The sequence below is a fragment of the Mastomys coucha genome, unplaced genomic scaffold (genome assembly GCF_008632895.1).
Source record: "Mastomys coucha isolate ucsf_1 unplaced genomic scaffold, UCSF_Mcou_1 pScaffold6, whole genome shotgun sequence".
Taxonomy (NCBI): domain Eukaryota; kingdom Metazoa; phylum Chordata; class Mammalia; order Rodentia; family Muridae; genus Mastomys; species Mastomys coucha.
The window spans coordinates 99875515-99896022 of NW_022196912.1; the positions used below are offsets into that span (position 1 = coordinate 99875515).

The 20508-nt window shown below is 49.5% G+C and overlaps 1 protein-coding gene across 1 annotated transcript in view; it reads right to left on the minus strand.

Moving 5' to 3' along the window:
* Ltbp2 (latent transforming growth factor beta binding protein 2) overlaps positions 1-18116 on the minus strand; it is a 94223-nt gene extending 76107 nt beyond the window's left edge. Inside the window, exons 1-2 of the mRNA XM_031356737.1 lie at positions 17374-18116; positions 11050-11120 (exon numbers count right to left, since the gene is read on the minus strand). Coding sequence (XP_031212597.1) covers positions 11050-11120; positions 17374-17915 — 613 coding nt within the window. The 5' untranslated portion in view covers positions 17916-18116. The remainder of the gene's footprint in view (positions 1-11049; positions 11121-17373) is intronic.
* Positions 18117-20508: the final 2392 nt, after the last annotated feature.

Sequence of the window (20508 nt, forward strand, 5' to 3'; positions counted from 1 at the left end):
GGCTTTTGATGCTTAGCTACCCCTCCTCTTCTGAGTCCCAAGGATGACTGACCTCCCTTGATGTGAACAATAACATCTTTCACTCTCTGAATATCTGATACGTCCCAGCCCTGCAAGCTAAGCCCCTGTGCCTCTTTCCACTACTCTGTTCTGGTTCTGCTTTCTTCGTCAAGGCTGTCTTGACAACACTGAGGATATAGAGCTAAGTGAGCAGGCTCTAGAGGAAGCCCCACCTGGTGGGAATCCTGACCCTGCTGGAAGGGTGTTTCCCAACCAGGAATTCCATTCTCCTGGAGGTGTTTGATTGGTCCAATGAACAGCTCATGGGGAGTGGGCAATCAGGAGGGAAACTGGATATATCCTTTCCTCTGTCTATTATATCATCATAGATGAAGGTCATAAGACTTTCAGAGCAATCAGCTGTGTTGATAGATAAACACCTTCCTGGGAACATAACCTTTCCCAGCTGGCTGAGGCAGATCTTCCATGTTGGGAGGGTCTGAGCTTTGGACCAGCTCTCATTAGCCTGTCTTGTATGGTTTCCATATGTCTCGGCATGTAATATACTGCAATGTCTGGCTTGTTCTGAGCCAATCACATGTATTATGAGACTGGATCATGAGCTCCTCTTTTCTCTCCTACAAAGGCACCCCTAAATGATCCACAATGGTGGCTTCAATTGCTATCTAAGAATAGGAAAGTTCTGACAGTTTTTACTGGTTGTGTTGTGCGCATTAAATGCTCTTTTAAATTTTCTTTTGGCATGCATACATATGTTCACATGTGGGTGGGTGCACCTGTTCTGGTATGTGCACGTGGAGGCCAGAGGTTGACAATCCTTGATCACATTCCACCTTAGAACGAAACAGAGTTTCTCACCACTAAAACTTAGAGTTCACCAAATGGCTAGGCTAACTCGCCAATGTGTTCCAGCTAGCCCACGTGTCTGATGCAGGGGGTTGCATGCAGGTTGTCAGAAACATCCTGCATATATGTTGGTGCTGGGGACTAAGCTCTGATCCTCATGTAACATAGCTAGCACTCTATCCTCAAGTCATTGCCCCAGCCCCTAAAATGGTGTCTATAGTTAAAGGCGGTACCATATGGCAGTTCTTTTTTAATTCCCCTAATTCCCTCCATTTGGAAAAAATGAAAATCTGGTCATTATACGCCAGCTCTTTCATTTCTATTTTTATTTATGTTCAGTGTGCATGTATAGAGTATGGTGGGGGTGTAAGTATGGAAGTCAATGGACAGCTTTGCAGAGTCAGTTCTCTTCTGTCTTTACTTAGGTTCTGGAGATCAAACCCAGGTCATCAGGCTTGTGTGGCAAGTGCCTTTCATACGGAGCCATCTTGCAAGCCTTTTTGATATTGTACCAAATCTAGTGACACTGTGAGAGGTGGGAGCAATGACTGTGTTTAAAGGAGACTGGTGGACAATAAATGAGCACATATTTCAAAATGTATCAAAAACAAAAGGCCAGCTCAAAATCCCTGGCTTATGGTAGGGGTTGTTTTTACAAGTAGCAAAAAGTAAAATGCTAAGGAGAACAGCTCCAGGCAGGGCTGTGACTGCTGAAGAGAGACACCCCAACCTTGGTGGACTTTTTGTTGTTGTTATTGTTGTTTTGTTTTATTTTTGTATTTCCAGACAGAGTTTCACTGTGTAGTCCTGGCTGTCCTGGAACTCACTCTGTAGATTAGGCTGGCCTTGAACTCACAGAGATCCTTCTGCCTCTGCCTCCCAAGTGCTGGGATTAAAGGTGTGTGCCACCACTGTCTGGTTGTGGACTTTTTAAAAAATATGTTCATTTATATGAGTACACTATAGCTATTTTCAGACACCCCAGAAGAGGGCATTGGATCCCATTACAGATGGTTGTGAGCCACCATGTGGTTGCTGGGAGTTGAACTCAGGACCTCTAGAAGAGCAGTCAGTGCTCTTAACCGCTGAGCCATCTCCCCAGCCCCAGTTGTGGACTTTTATACCTACCTCAAACATCCAGTTTTGCTTGTTGCAGAGAGAATACAATTTGCTTTGGCGAAACTAACCCATGTAGGTTCTAAGACTCTAGCGGTTCTTTGGTTAATTACTGGTAGAGAGTTACCAGCACAGTGCTGCCTCCGCCCTCTGGAGGTTGATTCACTAGAAGGAGCACAGCAAGCCTCTCCTCCTTGGAGGGCAGCACTTGTGTAGCCAGAGGCCGTGCATTCTCCAGCCAGTCATAATTTGGACTCTTCTGGAACCCGGTCTTTTCCACCTTCCCCGGGCCCTCTCTTCTTCACTCAACATTAGGTACGTGGAGAGTTCAGCTCTCTACAGAGTTAGCAGGTTGCCAAAAAAGAAGGAAAGAAACAAAGCGGCCTGAAATTGCTTTGAAAGCAGGAAATGGATGGAAACATCGTTCCTGGACACCCTACCTTTTTGGCTGTGCCCCTGGTATCTCCATTCTGCTCCAAAAGTTGGACAAAGACATACTCTGACTTTGTACACAAAACACCTACTTTTGGAAGGAGACCAAACTCAGAACGGGCAGGCCTGAGGAAAGGTTCTTAGAAACAGCTCTCACAGTATAAACAGATGCTACCCTCCTCAGGTCCCCGGTGATCGGCTCCTCGTCAGTAGAAATGTCAGGAAGTTGAGGGTCAGATGGATATGATTTGAGGCAGTTCAGCCACCTCTGTGAGACCCTGGGTACTTCTCACCTCTCTGAGACACTTCACTTCACCTTCACTCTTGCTCAGCCAGCAGGCTGCTGGTTCCCCTCTCTACATACAGATCCTGCCAGAGGACACTTTCTGTGTTCTCTAAAACCGCATGTTCAACATAATTCAGTACTGTAGCTGTATTCAGTAATACAGTAATACAGCTGCAAGCTGTATGCGGTTCTTAAAGTGCAAATGGGTTGGATTGAGATGTAATAAAATTTAAAACTCAGCTCCTCATTCTCATTAGCCACATCTCAAGTGTTTACTAGTCACATGTGGCTTGTGGTGACCATATTGGACGGCAAAACATAGCACATTTCCATCATACTGAACAGTCTAGTAGACAACACTCGAAGCTTAGAGCCAGCAGTGGGTAGGGGTTTGAATTTCTTAGCCACGCCCCGTTCCCATCAGCCAGGCTTACACTAATGTGCAGGAGCATGTACAACAGCAGACAGCCCCCTCTCCGCACCCCCATCTCCCCAGATAAATGTTCTTTTCATCATTTCTTTCTTTTGAATCCCAGAGATCCCTTCCTTTTCTCTCTATAACCTGTGAGGTGAGGCACTGGCTTTAGGGTAAAGCTCCGCCATAGCCAAGCTCTCAGCTTTTCCTGGATTCTGCTTCTGGGGACTCTAACCAGCTGTCCCCTGTGCTACTAAATTTGTTCTCACAGATCTGCTCGCTCCAACCATTTTATAGCACTTACCCCAGGCCCTCCATGGGAACCTCACCTTTAGAATGTGTTTATAGGGTTGGGGGCAACACCTTGGGTCTAAAGGCAGAGACCCTAAGAATCTCTGGCTCACACACACTCAGAACCTTCTGTGGCTCATCCTTCCCACCTAAGCCCCATGAGGAGGACATTAACTGTCAGAACCTTGGGTCTGAGCCCCCAGGCTATAGAGAAGTCAGGGCTGCAGGCTCCAGAGTCTTGTCTCTGCTCACACCACAGCTGGTCTAGGCCGCTGCTCTCTGAACTGCTGCAAACAGCACTGGGGCTCAGAGGCCCGCCAAGCACTAGGCTCCAAAATAGCAGTTGTATTCACATAAAAGCCTCTAATGAGAGAAAGATGCCATTTTTGGCCCCTTGCACACACCCCGCAGACGCTGTCTGGCAGGCCAAGTGGGCCTCTACCGTTTGGCGGCCGGAGAGGAGGAAGGGAAGGTGTGAGTCAGACTTTGGCCCCAGCCTCTAGGCCTGGACCGCCCTGTTAATTGCTTTAACAAACGCTGAGATGCTGGGCCACTTGGAGACTGAGGGCCAGGGCCAGGGACTGGGGTAGAAAGCTACCCCAATTCCCACCAGCCACGGCAAGCACACAGAAGGAGACCGCAGGGTATATTCATCCCCCAACCTTGCCTTGGTTGAGAGAAACCAGGGCTTTGGAGATTTCAGTCTCAGCAGGGCCTCTAGGGAGGAGAGATGTATAATGACCAGAATAAGCACCATCAGAGCAGAGCCTGTGATGAGCCGCTTCCTGGAAAGCAGCCATAAGACCATTCAATGATGGACAGGTACCAGCTGCTCTCGGTACCTCCAGGCCATGGCAGTGCATGGAGGAAAGTGATATCTTCCCATCACTGAATCCTAGCCACGTGGATGCAGGAGCTCTTACTGCTGGCCCACCGTGTCCTTATCTAGAACATGGTTTGTACATCCAATACTTACTGCCTGGTAGAATGGTAAAGAAGATAGGCTGTGTCCATTCCTTTATGAGACTTTCAAATTAATCACAAGGGTATGAGAAAACACATAGAGGAAGGAACAGAAGAACAGAAGTCAGGATGTGAAGATCTGGAGGTAGCAGTTAAGGGACCAAGATCCGGAAAAAAGAGAGACTGATGAGGGACGGTTATCAACAGAATGATCGGAGGCCGCTCCTCTGAGGAGGGGGACATGATGCAGAGACTGGAACGATGACAGAGGCCAGGCACACAAGGCAGTGATTGGAAGGAGAGCCGGAGAGTGGCATTCGCTGTAAACCAGAGGGAGCACATTCCCAGCAGCCAGGAAAATTCTGCGAATCAAGCTGAGTGTCAAGAGCCCAGGCTAGAAGGGACACTGGTTTTGGGACTTCGTAGCCAAAGGTAAACTGATGCATTTATGGGTTAGAGAGAGAGCAGCCAGTCGACATCTACAGACATCCAGAGGAGATGGCCGCAGATATGAACAGTCAGGGAGACAGTCACAACAGATGTTGAGGAGGCAGCCAACTCAAGAGCCGGAAGGTCAAGGGAGAAGTCTGGCTGGGGTGTCTGTAAACATGGGTTAGTGCCAGTGTTTACAAGACAGTGCCTACATCCGGCTTTCTCTGTATCACCTCTTCTTCTTACTATTATGGGTACTATTCCCATCCCTGGCATATGGGGGCATTGAAGTTTGCGTTAGTCATAAACTTGCCTAACATGCTATTAAGTGGTTGGAACAAGGGTTTTACGTAGGGAGATTCTGGGTCTAAAGTTGGAGCCTTCCTATTTGAGAGCCTTCTACAGGTATGACAGGGGTGGACACAGGCAGGCACCATCAGGGAAGTCAAGTGGAGCCCAGAAGAGAAACAGGGTCCCTTGTAGGACTGAGATAAGAACCAGAAGGAATATTATTCCAGTGCCAACCATATAATGCAGAGGCTCTGGAGCAAGGAGTCAGGAGCAAATGCTCGCCCTGGACTCTATCACCAATCCCCTGAGTAACAGGGAGCGCTTTTGGGAGGGATAGTAGGAGCTGGACAACAGGCAGGGATTTTTCAGCTTAGCCAGGAATGACACAGAAGTCCTGCCCTTAGAAATCAAAGTAAAAAATCAGGGCTCTTAGCAAAGAGCCTATAGAACACAGAAGACCATGAATGAAATTTTTAACCTAAATTACCTCAAGTGTTCCTTATAACTCTGGAAGGAAGCAATTATTGTTAGTCACAGTACACAGAAGAGGACCCCAGAGCTTGAACAGCTAAGCCACACACCTACCAAGAGGGTCTCTAGCATAGGCTCTGGGTGACTGTGCTCTAAAAAACCATAAATGCCTAACCATGCGCAAGGCTGTCTGAACTGTGTCCTGGCCCTTGGTTGCTGGAGACTGGACTCATACACAGGCTGCTGAATCCCCATCCCCTGACTATACAACTATACAAGTTCACCTGCAAAGTGGGTAAAAGATAAAATCTAGCCTCAAGTGTTATGGTATTAAAATCAGTAATGTAGGTCTGGAGATTTGTCTCAGCAGTTATGAGCACTTGACTGCTCTTCCAGAGGACCCGGATTCGATTCCCAGCACCTACATGGCAGCTTACAACTATCTGTAACTCCAGTTCCAGGGGATTTGACACTCTCATACAGATATACAGGCAGGCAAAACACCAATGACCACAAAATAAAAATAAATAAAATAATTTTATAAAAGGTTTTTTTAAAATCAGTAATACAAAGGACTTATGATAGCACCTGGTATACTTCAAGAGTTATAGATTATATTCTTATTATTCCCAAAGACAAGCCTATATAAATTGTCATACACTGTGTGGCTGAGGCCTAACAAAAAGGGAGCTAGTTAAATGCCCAAAGATGCAAAACTGGGGCTCAAATCCCATCTCCTTAAATCTGTGCCAGAATCGTACTCTCTCTCTCTCTCTCTCTCTCTCTCTCTCTCTCTCTCTCTCTCTCTTTCTTTCTTTTTTTTTTTTTTTTTTTTTTTTTTTTGGTTTTTCGAGACAGGGTTTCTCTGTGTAGCCCTGGCTGTCCTGGAACTCACTCTGTAGACCAGGCTTGCCTCGAACTCAGAAATCTGCCTGTCTCTGCCTCTTAAGTGCTGGGATTAAAGGCATACACCACCACTGCCTGGCTTTAGAATCTTACTCTTAAACTTGAACTTACTGCAAGAGTTGGGATTTAGAGACGGCCCCCTCCTCAGCCATTGAAGGGGATTGTTTCTGTCCTCCCCAGAGTGGACCCAGACTCTGTCTCTTCAGGTCAAAATAAGATCAGAAGGCTAGTGGGGGTCCAAAGCCCCTTCCCCAGTTGTGTGGAGATAGAAGTGAGCCGGCGTGAGAAGACTGATCTCCCCAAATCAGCAGCTATGAACGGGCTAGCCATCTCACGTCCTATTGCCCCTCCCCCCCCAGTCATCTGCCTCCACAAATACATAAACACATGAATCATGCAGAAGAGCTGGCAAAGCCACAGAAAAAAGTCAGATACCAAGACCAAGGGAGGAAACCATGGCCCAGTTCCAGACCCCTCCAAGGTAGAGGGAGGAACTGGGGATACAGCAATGTGGCAGCCAGAGACACAGCAGTTCCCTAAGTTCCAGTGACTTTAGGAGGAGGGAGCAGGCTAGCCAGGGAGATGGAAGTGTGTTAAGGCTTAGAATTGCTTCCATGAGAGTAGAGAAAGACCACGAATCGGGGGCAACAGAGCCAGGACCAGCATTTCTGCACATGGGCAATGTATTGCGTCCCGTCCTCTTATATAGGGAGCCAGAAGATGGACTAAGTCTCCGTGTAGTTTGGGGGCCAAGACTAAAATGGGAGTGTGTCATATACTCTGCATCTGTTCTCATCTCCCACCTGCCTGGAAGGCACTCCATGTGTATGATGTTGCTAGGACAATTCCTGAGCATTCTCTGGCATGGTATCTCCCCCATCCCGGAGGGTAATTGTGTAGCTGGGAGAGGGCAATGAAAAGCCACTGGGGAAGCAGAGAGCCAGCTGTCAGGGTATGGAGCCAAGAGCACCACATTCTACACAGCCATGGGCCCAGTTATCCAGGACCAACACCCCAGTGCTCACGTGGTTCTCATTAGGCTCATTAGCCACCAAATAGCAACAAGCAAACAGCACAGGGACCAACTAATCACCAGGCAACTCTTTAGTGGGCTATTCAAGCCACTTCAAGCCACGAAGGCCAGTTCTCCAAAAAGCTGCCAGCCTACAGCCTGGTCCAAGGGTAAGGGGGCAGGTTTTAGGGAGTAGTGACACATAATCAGGCTAGACAGAGAAATAATGGGGGTGTGGCTACCTACACATCCCTAAGCAGTGCCCTCTGAGACAGAGGATGCATGCGTGCTCCATCAGAGCCGGTCTGTACTCACCCAATCTCAAGTTTCCAGTGCTGAAACTACAGTTTGGCAAAGAAGAATACTGGCAAATCATGTGTGAGTTAGGAGCCGCCTGCAGGCCTGGAGGGCTGAGTATGGCCAGGCCTAGACCCCCTCAGGCATCTGGGTTTCATGCCTACCCCCTGTGAGGCTGCCCTGTCCCAGTTAGCCTCCGCAGCATTCTGCCAACCAAAGGCTCTCTCCAAAGGCTGAGCTGCCTGGAACATACTAATCTTCTGCCCCAACCTCGAACTACAAACACCCCCAGAGTCCTCAGAGTGCTGTGTCTCAAAGTGTGGTCCTCGGCCCTGCAGGATCCGCAGCCCCAGGGAACTTGTGGGAACCATATTCTCAGGCCTGCTTCAGACCTACTCATCAGAACCTTGTCTACAATAGCATTCCCTGCAGATTTGTGGGGGCATCCATCCCTGAGTCCGTTCTGGTAGGGTAGATCCTGAACTCTTCTTGGGGGTGTTCAGCCACAACTACAGCCATCTATGGTGCTTTTAAAAATGGCAGCATCATGGCATAGTCCATAGTCCCTGCCTTGCATAAAGCTACTAGGTCTCCCACTTCCCTGCTTTCTCTGCCCAAGGGAGTAGCTTGGAGCTGATTTGGTCTCAGAGTGTCCTCTAAGACCAAATGAGGGACCCTGAGCAAGTCACCACCTCTCCAAAGGTCATTTTATCACCTTTGAAAATATGAATGAAGGTTGGGGATGTGGTTCCATTATAGAGTATCTGTCTACACAGCCTTATGTGTAAGATCCAGCACATTAATAGCAACAACAACAACAACAATAATAATAATAATGAAGAGGAGGAGGAAGAAGAGGAAGAAAAGAAGGAGGAGGAGGAAGAGAAGGAGGAGAAGAAGACAACTTAGTTGTAACTATATTTTTTAATTACTATACCTGGGAAGAAAAAAGAAAAGTAAAGAAAGAATGAGGACACAGGTCCCTTCTCAATCTGAGCTCTAGTTACAGAATGTACTGGCTGGTTTTGTGTGTCAACTTGACACAGGCTGGAGTTAGCACAGAGAAGGGAGCTTCAGTTGGGGAAGTACCTCCATGAAATCCAGCTGTGGGGCATTTTCTCAATTAGTGATCAAGGGGGTAGAGTGTAACCCTCCTAGTTTGAGACCTGCCTCTGATAGCCACACCTCTCTGCCCATCTCCTGCTATTCGCCACACCTCTAACCAGGTTCTAGTTACATTCGAAAGCTCCACCCCCACAGAGTAACAAGGAAGTTGCTGATTGGACTATCACACGAACGTATTTTGGGGGGAGTGGTTTATGCCCGAGATATTTTACTTGTTGGGGGAACAAAGGGGTTGCATTAAATTCAAGATGGCTGAACAGTAAGGTCTGCTGTCTAATTTTTACCCTTCCACGTGGGTAGGTATTTCTGTGGCCACTCTCTCGTATCTCCTTCTATCTCTTCCTATCTATTTCTAACTCCAATTTCCAGAAGAACCCTTTCTTTAATGTTGGTGCAGGCGGCCAACAGTAGAACTCCTTGTGGGTGGTGCCATCCCTGGACCGGAAGTCTTGGGTTCTATAAGAGAGCAGGCTGAGCAAGCCAGGGGATGCAAACCTGTAAGGAACATCACTCCATGGCCTCTGCATCAGCTCCTGCTTCCTGACCTGCCTGAGTTCCAGTCCTGACTTCCTCTGGTGATCAACAGCAAAGTGGAAGTGTAAGCTCAATAAACCCTTTCCTCCCCAACTTGCTTCTTGGTCATGATGTTTGTGCAGGAATAGAAACCCTGATTAAGACACAGAGGACCTGCACCCTGATGGTCCCACTCCTCCGTGTGGCCTGAAAACGACATGTAGTCAAGAGAGCTGCTGGGGTTTTTGTCTGGAGGTCCTTAGAGCTCTATGTACAGATAGCAGAGGGGTCTGGGGCCATGCTGCCTGAGGCAAAGTTCCAGGGCTTTCGTATTTTTATCCCATTTCTATCACAACCCAATCATATCTACATCTCAGGACATACTGGGAAGGCAAGAAGGGCATCCAGCATGTTGGGAATGCCACACATGTCACACTGCAGTGTGTTTACCTGTGAAGCTCTCACATGTAAAGAGCCTGTGTGTATCCTTGATGGAAGAAGTGACAAGACCAAGGCCTTACAGTCAGGCTAGGGCCAGGTAGAGGCAATGGCAGCTATGGGGCCAGGAGTAGGGTGGGCAATGGGGCAGAGGTCCTAGGGAGTTGATGTAGAACCAAGAGGAGGCTGATCCCAGGGGTTCCCTGTGATGCCCATACCTTACACTGCCTGTAGGAAATGCCAGCCTCAGCTATTGTTGAGAGGTAATGAGCCAGGGACATGCCCCAGTGTGTGCAGCACTCCATCCTTGGCCATAGCTCCCAGCCAAAGCCTTAAGCTCTCAAAGGTGGAGGATAAGCAAATCCGCCAGGAGAAGCTTGGCTGTGATAATACTTGTGATGAGCAGGCAAGGGGTCGAGCAACCATAACACCCAGCTCTTCGCTGGTAGCATCTCCAGGAAGCACACTGCTAACCCCAGTGTGATGCTCAGAAAACAGGATCCGAGACCCTGGTAGCAAGCGTCAGAAGCATCCTTGAGTCATGTTGTCTGACTTCTGCTGTCACCTGACTCGGTTTCTTCATCCACCACATGGGAAGATACCGCACACTCTGCATAAAGCGGGTTCTCTATAGGGATTGCCTCTGACATTAATGGTGGTATGGGTCGTGGCTCTCCCACCCTTAAGTAAAGGATAAGCCTCAAGCCCATGATTCTTCCTGCCTCCATCCTCGGTCCCGACACAGCTAAGAGAACCTGCCTTTCTTTCCCCACATTTAAGACAACTTGGCAGGCTTTAGAGTATCTGAGAGAAGGCTCTTCCAGGCACAGACTCGGAGCCTTACCAGATCATCCCAGTCCTATGCCTGCCTGTTATGTCAGGACTGTGAGCGAGCCAGGGGGCAGGGCCGAGGTGGATTCCCACAGCCCACATTAAGGATGATGTCCCCAGAGACTTTTTCTGCAGACCAAAAACATGGGCACCAACACAGTGGGCCAGAAAATGGAAATGCAAAATGTTTAAAAGATGAACAGGAATCTCCTTAGAGAAGTAGTTTCTTTTTGGAGGCATCTTTAAATCTCCCTTCCCCTCTGCTCTTGGAGGTGGAGGCCAAGGGAGCCATGTCTGTTCCATGTCCTGGAGTGCTCACCCCGGTCTAGCTCAGGAGCAAGCGGGGAGGGGAGGGGCACTCACGTTTGATGCAATGGTTGGTGCTGTTTGATGTTGTCCATCCTGGGCAGCACTGTCCCCCGCAGACATTTCTCCTGTGGAGTCACCGGGGCAAAGTTAACACAAGGATGCTCGAAGCTGGTACAAGCCATAGAGCCCCATGAGCAGAGCTTGGGGAAATACTTGGAGGCTGGGAAGACTGTCCCCATTCCACAGGGAGGCCACCTGCTCCAGGAATGAGGACTATGGTGTGATGAAGGCCAAGGCTGACAAAGTAACATCCCCTGTATACCTCTGGGAAACCTCTGTCTCGCCATCTGCACAACAGAGATAATGCCTGCCTCGCCGAGTGACTGTGGTGAGAAAAGGTATGTAGTAGCCAGTTCAGAGAAGTCAATACAGAGGAGAGCATGGGGTATGCAGACGGGGGTTCTAGGCCAGCCTAGGCTAGATATTGAGACCTCGTCTCAAACAGTAAAACACACACAGGCACACACAGAGAGAGACACACACACACAAAAACACACAGATACTCATGCACATAGACATGTAGATACACATACACACAGAAAGTAACAGGGACAAGGTGGGTAAGCAAGTTCATAGAGGTTCAGTCATTTGCCAAAGCCACATAACCATCGCGTACCAGAGCCTGATTCCAAAAAAAAAAAAAAAATCTAGGTTGGCAGGCTAGTGGGTACCTCAGTGAGAGAGAGAGAGCCTGGAGGCCTTGGGGTCCACCCAGAACACCAAAAACAAAACAAAAAACGCTGAGTTGGCTGAACTCTAAGCCAAACCCCCAAGTCTACAATGCTTCTCACCAAAACCCACACAGCATGTTCCTTGCCTGCAGATGCTGACAACTGCAGAGAAGTTACATATCAACCTAGTCTTAGGGGGGATATGTGTGTGTGTCACTTTCCTATGAATTCAGACAAGGAGGAGTAGACTGGGGCAGGCCCATATGTAATCAGACTGAGGGCTAAGCAGGAGACTGCAGAAACAGGGCTCTTAGGTCACTGATCGAGAAAAGTTTCCACGGTGACAGCTAACAGGAAGAGGGCACATAATGAAGCTACCTCTGCCTGACAAGCACCCTTCTCGCTTGGGAAGGCCAATGGCATGGAGTTTATGGGTGGAAGCACCCGGCCCTGACACCTTCATGAGACCTCAGCTTTTGGTCTTGGTGGGACACTCACTCCACCTGCCCAGATGTTGCCCTCAGGTGTCTGGTGAGAGCCAGCAGCATCAGAAGGTTCCCAACCCAAGCTTTCCACCTGTAGACCCCAACAACCAGACAAAGGCAACTCCCAAGAAGGAATATACTAGAGAGGACTTCTTGGGTCAGACCTCTGCGGTCAGGACAGGCAAGGCTGGCTCTGCCTCCCTGGGCCCAGGCAAGAGGAACAGAAATGAACCACGGGGTGAGTGGGAGGGGGGAGCAGAGGCTGGAGTGGGTGGCCATTCCTGGGATCCTTGGGGCCAAGATGACAAGCATCTGGTACCGCTTAGGAGGTTGTTTGACATTTGAGTGGACCCCAAAGCTTGTGCGGTTGTGGGAGTCATAAGAAGAATTCAAAATAAATTCCTAAAGCCTGCAAAGTCTGAGGCCCACTCCTGGCTCTTGGTCCCAACCTTATGGGGGCACGGCCTCCCAGGGAGCTTTCAGAATGTCCCTCTGGCCAAGAACTCTGTCTTGCTGGACACCTCCAGCACCATCCTGATTTCCTAATGTTCTCTTCCCAGTCAAGGCCCAAGTCCCTGGGCTCCAGGGAGAGAGCTGCCCAGACCCTCAGCCCCCCAGGCCCAGGGCTTTCCAGTATACACCCAGGTAGAAGGGACAGCAGTCCAGTTATTTGGAAGTCACCACCTATTGTGTTAGTGACCAGACCTCTTTGTGGGCTGAAAAGGTCTTTGAGAGAAAATAGGCTGCACGCCCTGGGAGTTTTCTGAGAAGCAGAACCTGTGGGAACCTAGCACAGACCCAGGAGCCTACTTGGGTGGGAATTATAGTATAAGTCCTGCCCAAAGAGCAACCCAGCCCCCACACACACCAAACCACCCATCAACCCAAATACCCTTGGGATGGCTTTGCAGTTAAGATGGTCAGCAGTCAAGTCTGCTTATAGGGGAGTCCTAAGGAACATCAGGGTCAGAGCAGAGACTGGCCAGAATCAAAGGCTGCCGCAGACATGGTGGGGTGGGGCTGAAGGAATACTAAAAAGTGGCTCTGATACTCAATGGATATCTCTGAGGATATTGTAGGCCCAGCCAGGAGAGCACTTGGGAGGTGATAGCCTGTGTCTATCCTAGATGACATCTGCATCATCCTAGACTTCCATATCAGACATGATCTCCTTTGTGGAAAGCCCCTCTGATGAGTGCCGGCCCCTCCCCCCACTCATTGTCACACTCACACATTAGTAATGTGTCTCATGCCACTAGGGTCTATCTCTGCCTTGAGTATCTTGAACACTCTTTCTTTTTTCTCTTTGCCTCCGTAGGCTAACACAGTGCCGTAAAGCATGGTGTATATTAAATGCTCCTTCTATTCACCCAGTTCAGGGCTCCCTTGGAAGTGGGCTGAGCATTTCCAAGGGTAGGAACGGGAATTTTAGGTTTACACGCCTAGCAAACTCAGCTGTCCTGACTCACATGACAAGGAAGTAATTCCCCATCCCACAGTTTTCCTAACCTACATAGGCTAGTGAGGAGGCATGGTCCTCACGCTGGGTCCTGCCGCTGGACACACTCAGTTGGTTTTTCCATACTTCACGCACAGGGTATGAGGTTCAGCTTCCAAGACAACGGGTGGTGCCTGACTAGAATTGAAAAGCTTCTTTTTTATTTCAAAATTTCTTACATTTCCTTTCTCTTCTTGTACTACTTTTAGCTAGCAATAATGATGCAAAGTTTCCTTTTAATTATGGATTTATTTATGCAGAAAAATGAGTCAGGCTCTGTTCGTAATGATATAAAAATGTAATTCATCTAAACACCCAGAAACAGGAGGATGGATAAATAAACTGTGGGATATTTAGACAAAGGAACAATATACGCCAGTTAAAATGAATAAACTTGGGCTGTATATTATCATAGTTAAATCTCAAATTCCTAATAAGGAAGAAAAAACATCATAGGGGGAATATAATATGCCACCCCTTGTCTAAGTTTAAGATATGTAAGGCAACATTGTATATTTTATGTATATTTGCATCTGTTGCAGTAGCATAAAAGACATGTTGGAGATATTTAAATCCGAGTAATGGTTAACTAGGGGAAAAGGGAGGCAAATTTATAGAAAGAAATCTCAACTCTAGTCTTATTGCAACTTTGATATGACATGCCATGCTGGGTTGGTATGCCATGTTGGGTTGGTGTGCCTGGGAAGCCTACCCTTCTCTGAAAGAAGAGGATGAGGACCTGGGATTGGAGGCACTGACAGAGGAAGTGGAAAGGGCTGTAAAATATGAGAGAAGAAAAAAATGAAAGTAAACTAACTGTGAGTTCTGCTGTCTCCAGTGCCTTTTAATATTCATGCAAAGTTTCATAATTTACATCAAAAGATATAACATGGAATCCTGTTACTGTAATAATGTATTGATACTGAAAAAAAAGCTGGCAAGGTGGCTCATTGGATAAAAGCACTGGCCAAGCCTTCCAGCCTGAGTTCAATCCCTGGAACCCATTTGGTAGAAGGAGAGAGAACAAGAGAATATGAACAAAACCCTGAGTACTGGAAACAGTAAGCCCCTGTAGACTGTCATGCATAGCTACCTTGACAGTTAGCACAATGTCTGGCACGTGTATTTTTTTTTCCATCTCCAGTACATTAACAATTCCATAAGGAAAGTGTTTTTGTTTGTTTCTTTTTCTTTCAGTTTTGTTGCTGTTACTGTTTTTGTTTTCCCAGACAGGGTTTCTCTGTGTAGCCCTGGGTGTCCTAGAACTTGCTCTGTAGACCAGGCTACTCTAAAACTCAGAGATCTGCCTGCCTCTACCGTCAGAATGCTGAGATTAAAGGCGTGCACCACCACCACCTGGTAGTGTGTCTACTTTATCTACTGCTATATTCCAAGAGTTTTCAGAATAGTGCATATTAAAGGAGTTCCAAAAAACAAAAAAAAAACAAAAACAAAAACAAACAAACAAAAAACCCAAAAAACAAACCAACAAAAAAACCAAACCAAACCAAAAACAAAACAAAACAAAACCCCAACAAAACCCCTCAATTATCAAATGTAGTTCTACATTTCACCAGCAGATGGCACTTGGTCCCTAGATCTGACCCGCACACGATGACCAGATTGGACCTGGATTGAAGAAGTTAAGAAATAATTTTGGCATTTGGGCTCCTTCCCAAGAGATGAATGGGATGTCAGAAGAACCGAACATCTGTTCACCAAAGCTGCAGGAGACAAAACTGAGGATCCAACTCCAGTACAAGTACGCATCTGTGTATATAGCAGGTGCCCACACTTACACACTTGGTCGTTGCTGTCAACTTTGTCCTGCTGACAGTCCTCTCTGCTTCACTTTCTGACTTCTAACAGCATCTTCCAACACACACACACACACACAACACACACACACACACGCACGCACACACAAGCCTGCAGCATAGCCATCCCCATGACAGCCAAACTTCATCTCAGCCTCAGCCCCGGGCTCCCCTATACCAGGTCTTTGTTCTTGCCCCTGGGCAAATGCTTATGGTGAAAAGCCCTAGCTCTGAGTTCTAAGCCTGCAGGACAGCCTCATCTCCAGGTGCTACTCTGACCCTCTCCTTCCTCATCTAGGCTCAAGGGCCCCAGATCATGGTGTCTCTTCCCTGAACCTCGCCACTACATTGTACTGCTCCATTGCCCTTAACAGAAATGCCCCATGCTTTTAGAGACACATTCACCAGCACATTCTGTTTTTGCCTCCAAGTGGATTTTAAGAAATTGGCTTGTCCTCCAGCAGGATTTGTATTCTGTGGGTCTGCGCACCCTCGCCCATGCTCAGCACATGTAATCATACAGTTGCCTGCACAAGTCAGAATAGAGGGAAAAGCTGAAGCAGGGCAGGTGTCCCGCTAACTCTCCTTGAAGGGTCCTATGCTGGAGCCACTTGGCAGCATGCAGCTCTATGCCCTGCAGACTTTAGGCTAGGCCTCCTAAAGTTAGACGCAGAGAGGGCCAGCTACGTGCAGGCACTGATCTGCTGGGAACATGAAAGCTAACAAAACCCTGCTTAAGTAGAACTTGTATAAGTTTGAACATACACGCAGAAGTAGAAATACGTTAGGAGGGGATAAACGCTATAAGAAAGCATAAAGCAGGGCGAGGGCACGGAAGGGATGAGACTCGGTGAATTCTGTTAAGATATAGAAGACCGCTGCACCAAGAGAAGAGTATGTACGCAGAGCAGGAGGCGGAAGATCCTCTGTGGCGGAACTAGGCATACAAGCATGGGGACTGCTACCTGGGACTACAGGGAACAGGTAAACCAGGCTCAGGCCAAGGGGTGCCAAAGCCCCTCCTAGACTAACCAATGGCACCATGCCCAGTCCGGCATTGTCAGGCTCCTGTGCCCTCACTCCAGAAACACCTGGATACTCGGGCGAGGTAAATTCTGGGCAAGGCATTCTTGTGGGCAGGGAAGGGACCTCCTGTGATAATAGAGTCCAGGGCCCGCAGCGAGTGGTGCAAAATAATAAGTTGAAGAGTTGGAGCGAGGCGTGGCCTTTCAAAATGTGCAAACAACGCTGACATATAGACTTCCTGGCACACACAGACCCAGTCCCTTGCACAACAGCAGGGCAGCCTTCCCCTCCACAGAGCCCCTAAACCCGTGCCTAAGCCCTCTGCGAATCCCAGCAGACCTGAGCCCGGACCATACACTTGTCTCGGCGCGCCTGCTTCAGGGTCAGCCCCTTCCTGGAGATGCGTCTGTCTTCGCGCCCTGGTGTCCCCACTCCCCCGCTCAGATCCTCCACCTACTGGCGCCCCGAGCCAGTTTATCCTTCTCTGGGCCTCAAGAGCCCAGAGCGCCCACCCAACCACTGCGAGAGCTCGTTAGCCCAGCACGGAATGAGTTGGAAACGCACAAGAGCTGAACGTCGGGGTTCCCGGAGAACCGGTATCCAAGGGAGAGGATAATAGATTTATTTTCCCCAAAAATAACTTTTTGAAAGCTGGTCCCGAGCCCTGGCTTCAGATCCTCGGACCGGTTTCTCTAGCAGTTACTAAGGACAAAGAGACAGGAGTCTCCTCTGTCCGGCACTCCATGGAAGGCATGACCGTCCGGGCTCCCCGCATCCCTTGCCCCCTCCCCATCCCACCCTATTCCCTCTTCGATGCTCACCCGGTGAGCCGCCCTCGCCGTGCAGCCGCGGGTCGCCGAGGGGTCGCCAGGCGCACGACAGAAGGTGCAGCCCGGGCTGCTGGCTGCTGCTGGCCCCGGGGATTGCTTCTCCGAGGCTGGACAGGTGGCTGGACTCGACGCAGCTGCTGGGCTCGGGACGGCCTCCTGGCCTCAGCCTCGGCCTCTGAGAGCCTCCCAGGGCTCCCCTGGCCCGGCTGGTTCCACTCAGAGGGTGACAAGCCGGGGACCGGCGCGTCAGGCTCTCGGAACAGACTGTACACCTTGGCTGCAGCCGCTGCGGGGTGGCTGCCCACGGGGCGCCACAATCGATTCGCATCCCTGCTGGCTGGTTCGTACCTCCCTACGGAATCCCTTTGGGCATGACTTGCCCCCATCAAGAGAGCCAGGACAAGTGGCAGGAAGCCCCTCCAACGCACCCGTTGGATGCGTCCGGAGCTGCGAGCGGTGGTCGGCGCCCTCATGGCGCCAGAGTGGCTGCAGAGCTGTGGGCACCGGAGACCTCGCCGGGAGGTGCTCTCCATCGTTCGCTCCACAGACCCGCCTGGTGGCTTGCCCCTTCCCGTCTAGGGGGACCTCTGAAACAGCCGTCTCGGGGCCCGGGGGTTCCCAGGCAAGGGCTGTACGGCGTGAGCTGCCCGGGCTGCACACCGAGCCCGAATCCGCCGCACCTTCGCGCCCGCACTGCCGCCGTCTGAAGGGGAACCGGAGGGTTTTATTTTTGGAAACCACCCCCTGCTTTTTCGTCTCTTTTATCCACGCCATGCCCCCCTCCTTGGAGGGACAGCTCGGCCCCCTTATTACGGGAGACAAGAATTCCAGCAACACCCTCTTTGGCACCGAGAAGCGAGCGGGCGGCGAGGGGATTAACCCGTGAGGAGCTGCGGGCGACGCAGGGCAAACCCGGGGACTGGAAAGACAGATGGCGTCTGCCTGGACAAGCGCACCTGAGCCGCCTTTCTCCTGTCCTGGGCAAGCTCAAGGTGCCCACCTGTCCTGGGTGTATTTCCTGCTCCTGACCTCACGGACTCAGATGAACAAGGCTGCTTCTCAAACCAGGAGGCCGCTGGGGAAGGTACCCAGACTAGAGTCATGGGGACCGAGCCCAAGGCATGCGCGCCTGGTCTTGTCGCTTCCTCCTATGACCTCTGGGGGCGCTAGGCGAGAAGGCAGGTGTCCCTCGGGAGCCGGTTGCCTATGGATGGGGAGGGTCAACTTGGGGCGCGCGCCCCCTAGCGGAGCTGGCCTCACCCTTGGCAACTGTGTTTTGTAGTGGCACACTCTGCCAACCTGCTTAGAGCCTAGATCTTAATCTGCTTCCTGTGGCGGCAAGCCTTGGCCTGGGCCTATGCTGATGGTGGCTGCCCGCTGGAAGAGGTGTTCTCTTTTTACAAAAGTAGACATGGGGCCTCTTTTTTTTTTTTAAGGTTTATTTTATTTATTTTATTTGTATGTGTATGAGTACACTGTAGCTGTACAGATGGCCGTGAGCTATCATGTGTGTAGCTGCTAGGAACTGAACTCAGGACCTCTGCCAGTCCCGGCCCGCTCCGGTCCTGCTTGCTCCGGCCAACATGGGGCCTCTTGAATAAGGTGACTAAAGGAGAGTGTTGGTAAAGACAGAAATAAAACCCAGGCCAGTGGCCTCTGGCACACAGTTCCCTATCTGGACTCCTATCACAGCCCTTCGTTCCTTGGAGGATCTCCCTGGGGACTGCATGAGCTTTTGATTGGTCCCTGTTGGGCCTGGTTCTCACATCTTCTTGTATTGATGGGGACAGGGATATCGGTTGCCTCCCACCTGAATTTACCTTCTTCCCCATGTTCCCTGCTCCAAAACCTAAAGGCCTAGGCTTATATGGTTTTTCTGAAAGCGTTTTCACAGCCTACTGCCTCCTAAGGAGACAGGATGAAAGAGCCGGTAAAGGGCACCAATTACAACTTCCCATAACAGCCTCTCCCCTCCCAGAACCCTAAGTAATATCTACTTGGAGAAGAAAGTCTCAATAATTAGCATTGGCCTACTGAATCCTCCTTGCCCCGCTGGTTCTCTGGACAATCGAAGCTAACTCTTGCTCGGTATTCGTTACACGGTACCCTCACTGGGCACTCCGCTCAGCAAACGGTGGGTCCATTGCAAAGCCTCATCTCTCCACCTGGAGGGTGCATCTCCAAGAGGTCTTCAGGGCCACCTCTCCATTTCACCTCATAGGGCAAACATCAGCCCCTAGAGTAGCTACATACTCTGTTCAGCTTTCCCATCGCTATGAGGAAATACCCGAGATTCCACTTAACAAGGAGGAATCGTTTCTTGGGGCTTTGTTGTTGTTTTGGGTTGGGTTGGTTTTTGTTGTTGTTGTTTCGGTTAGTTTTGGTTTTCTCAAGGAAGAGTTTTCTGTTTAGCCTTGGCTGTCTCCTATGTAAGACAGGCTGGCCTTCAACTCAGAGATTTGTCTGCCCCCTGAGTGCTGGGATTAAAGGCATATGCTGCCACCTCCCAGTTCTCTCCTACTTTAAAAAAAAAAAAACATTTTAAATACTATTTTCAGCTATGTGTAGGTGTGTGTGTATGTCTACATATGGGTATGAGCACATGAGTGCAGGGACCTTTGGAAGCTCCAGGATCTCCTGGAGCCGGACTTACAGGTGATGGTGACCCACCTGGGATGGCTGGGAACTTAACTAGAGACCTCTAGGGACAGCAAGTGGTCTTTACCACCAAGCTCTCTTTCAGCTCCATTCCTCTTAATATATGTCAGGCACGGTCCTTGGCTTGCCAATTTCTACCAGATACAAGATCAACTTTAGATGCTAAAGAGCTCACTCCTGTTCAGATTGAAAGCTATTCAACTCGATCAAAATCATAGCTAATTTAATCCTCTTCCTCTCCCCCACTGTATCCCCATCAAAAAGCTGCATACCCTTTAGTGAGGAAAGTGGGGTGGGTGGAATCTTCAGACTCTCCTTTCACACTGTGGCTCTCCAGGGTCCTGGTTCCGCAAGAAGTGTCAGAGAAGGAGTAACAAAGTCCTATGTAACTGATGCCCAGGCATTGGTCAGCTCTTTCATAGATGGGCATGTGTGCATTCTTTGGTGTGTGTGTGTGTGTGTGTGCGT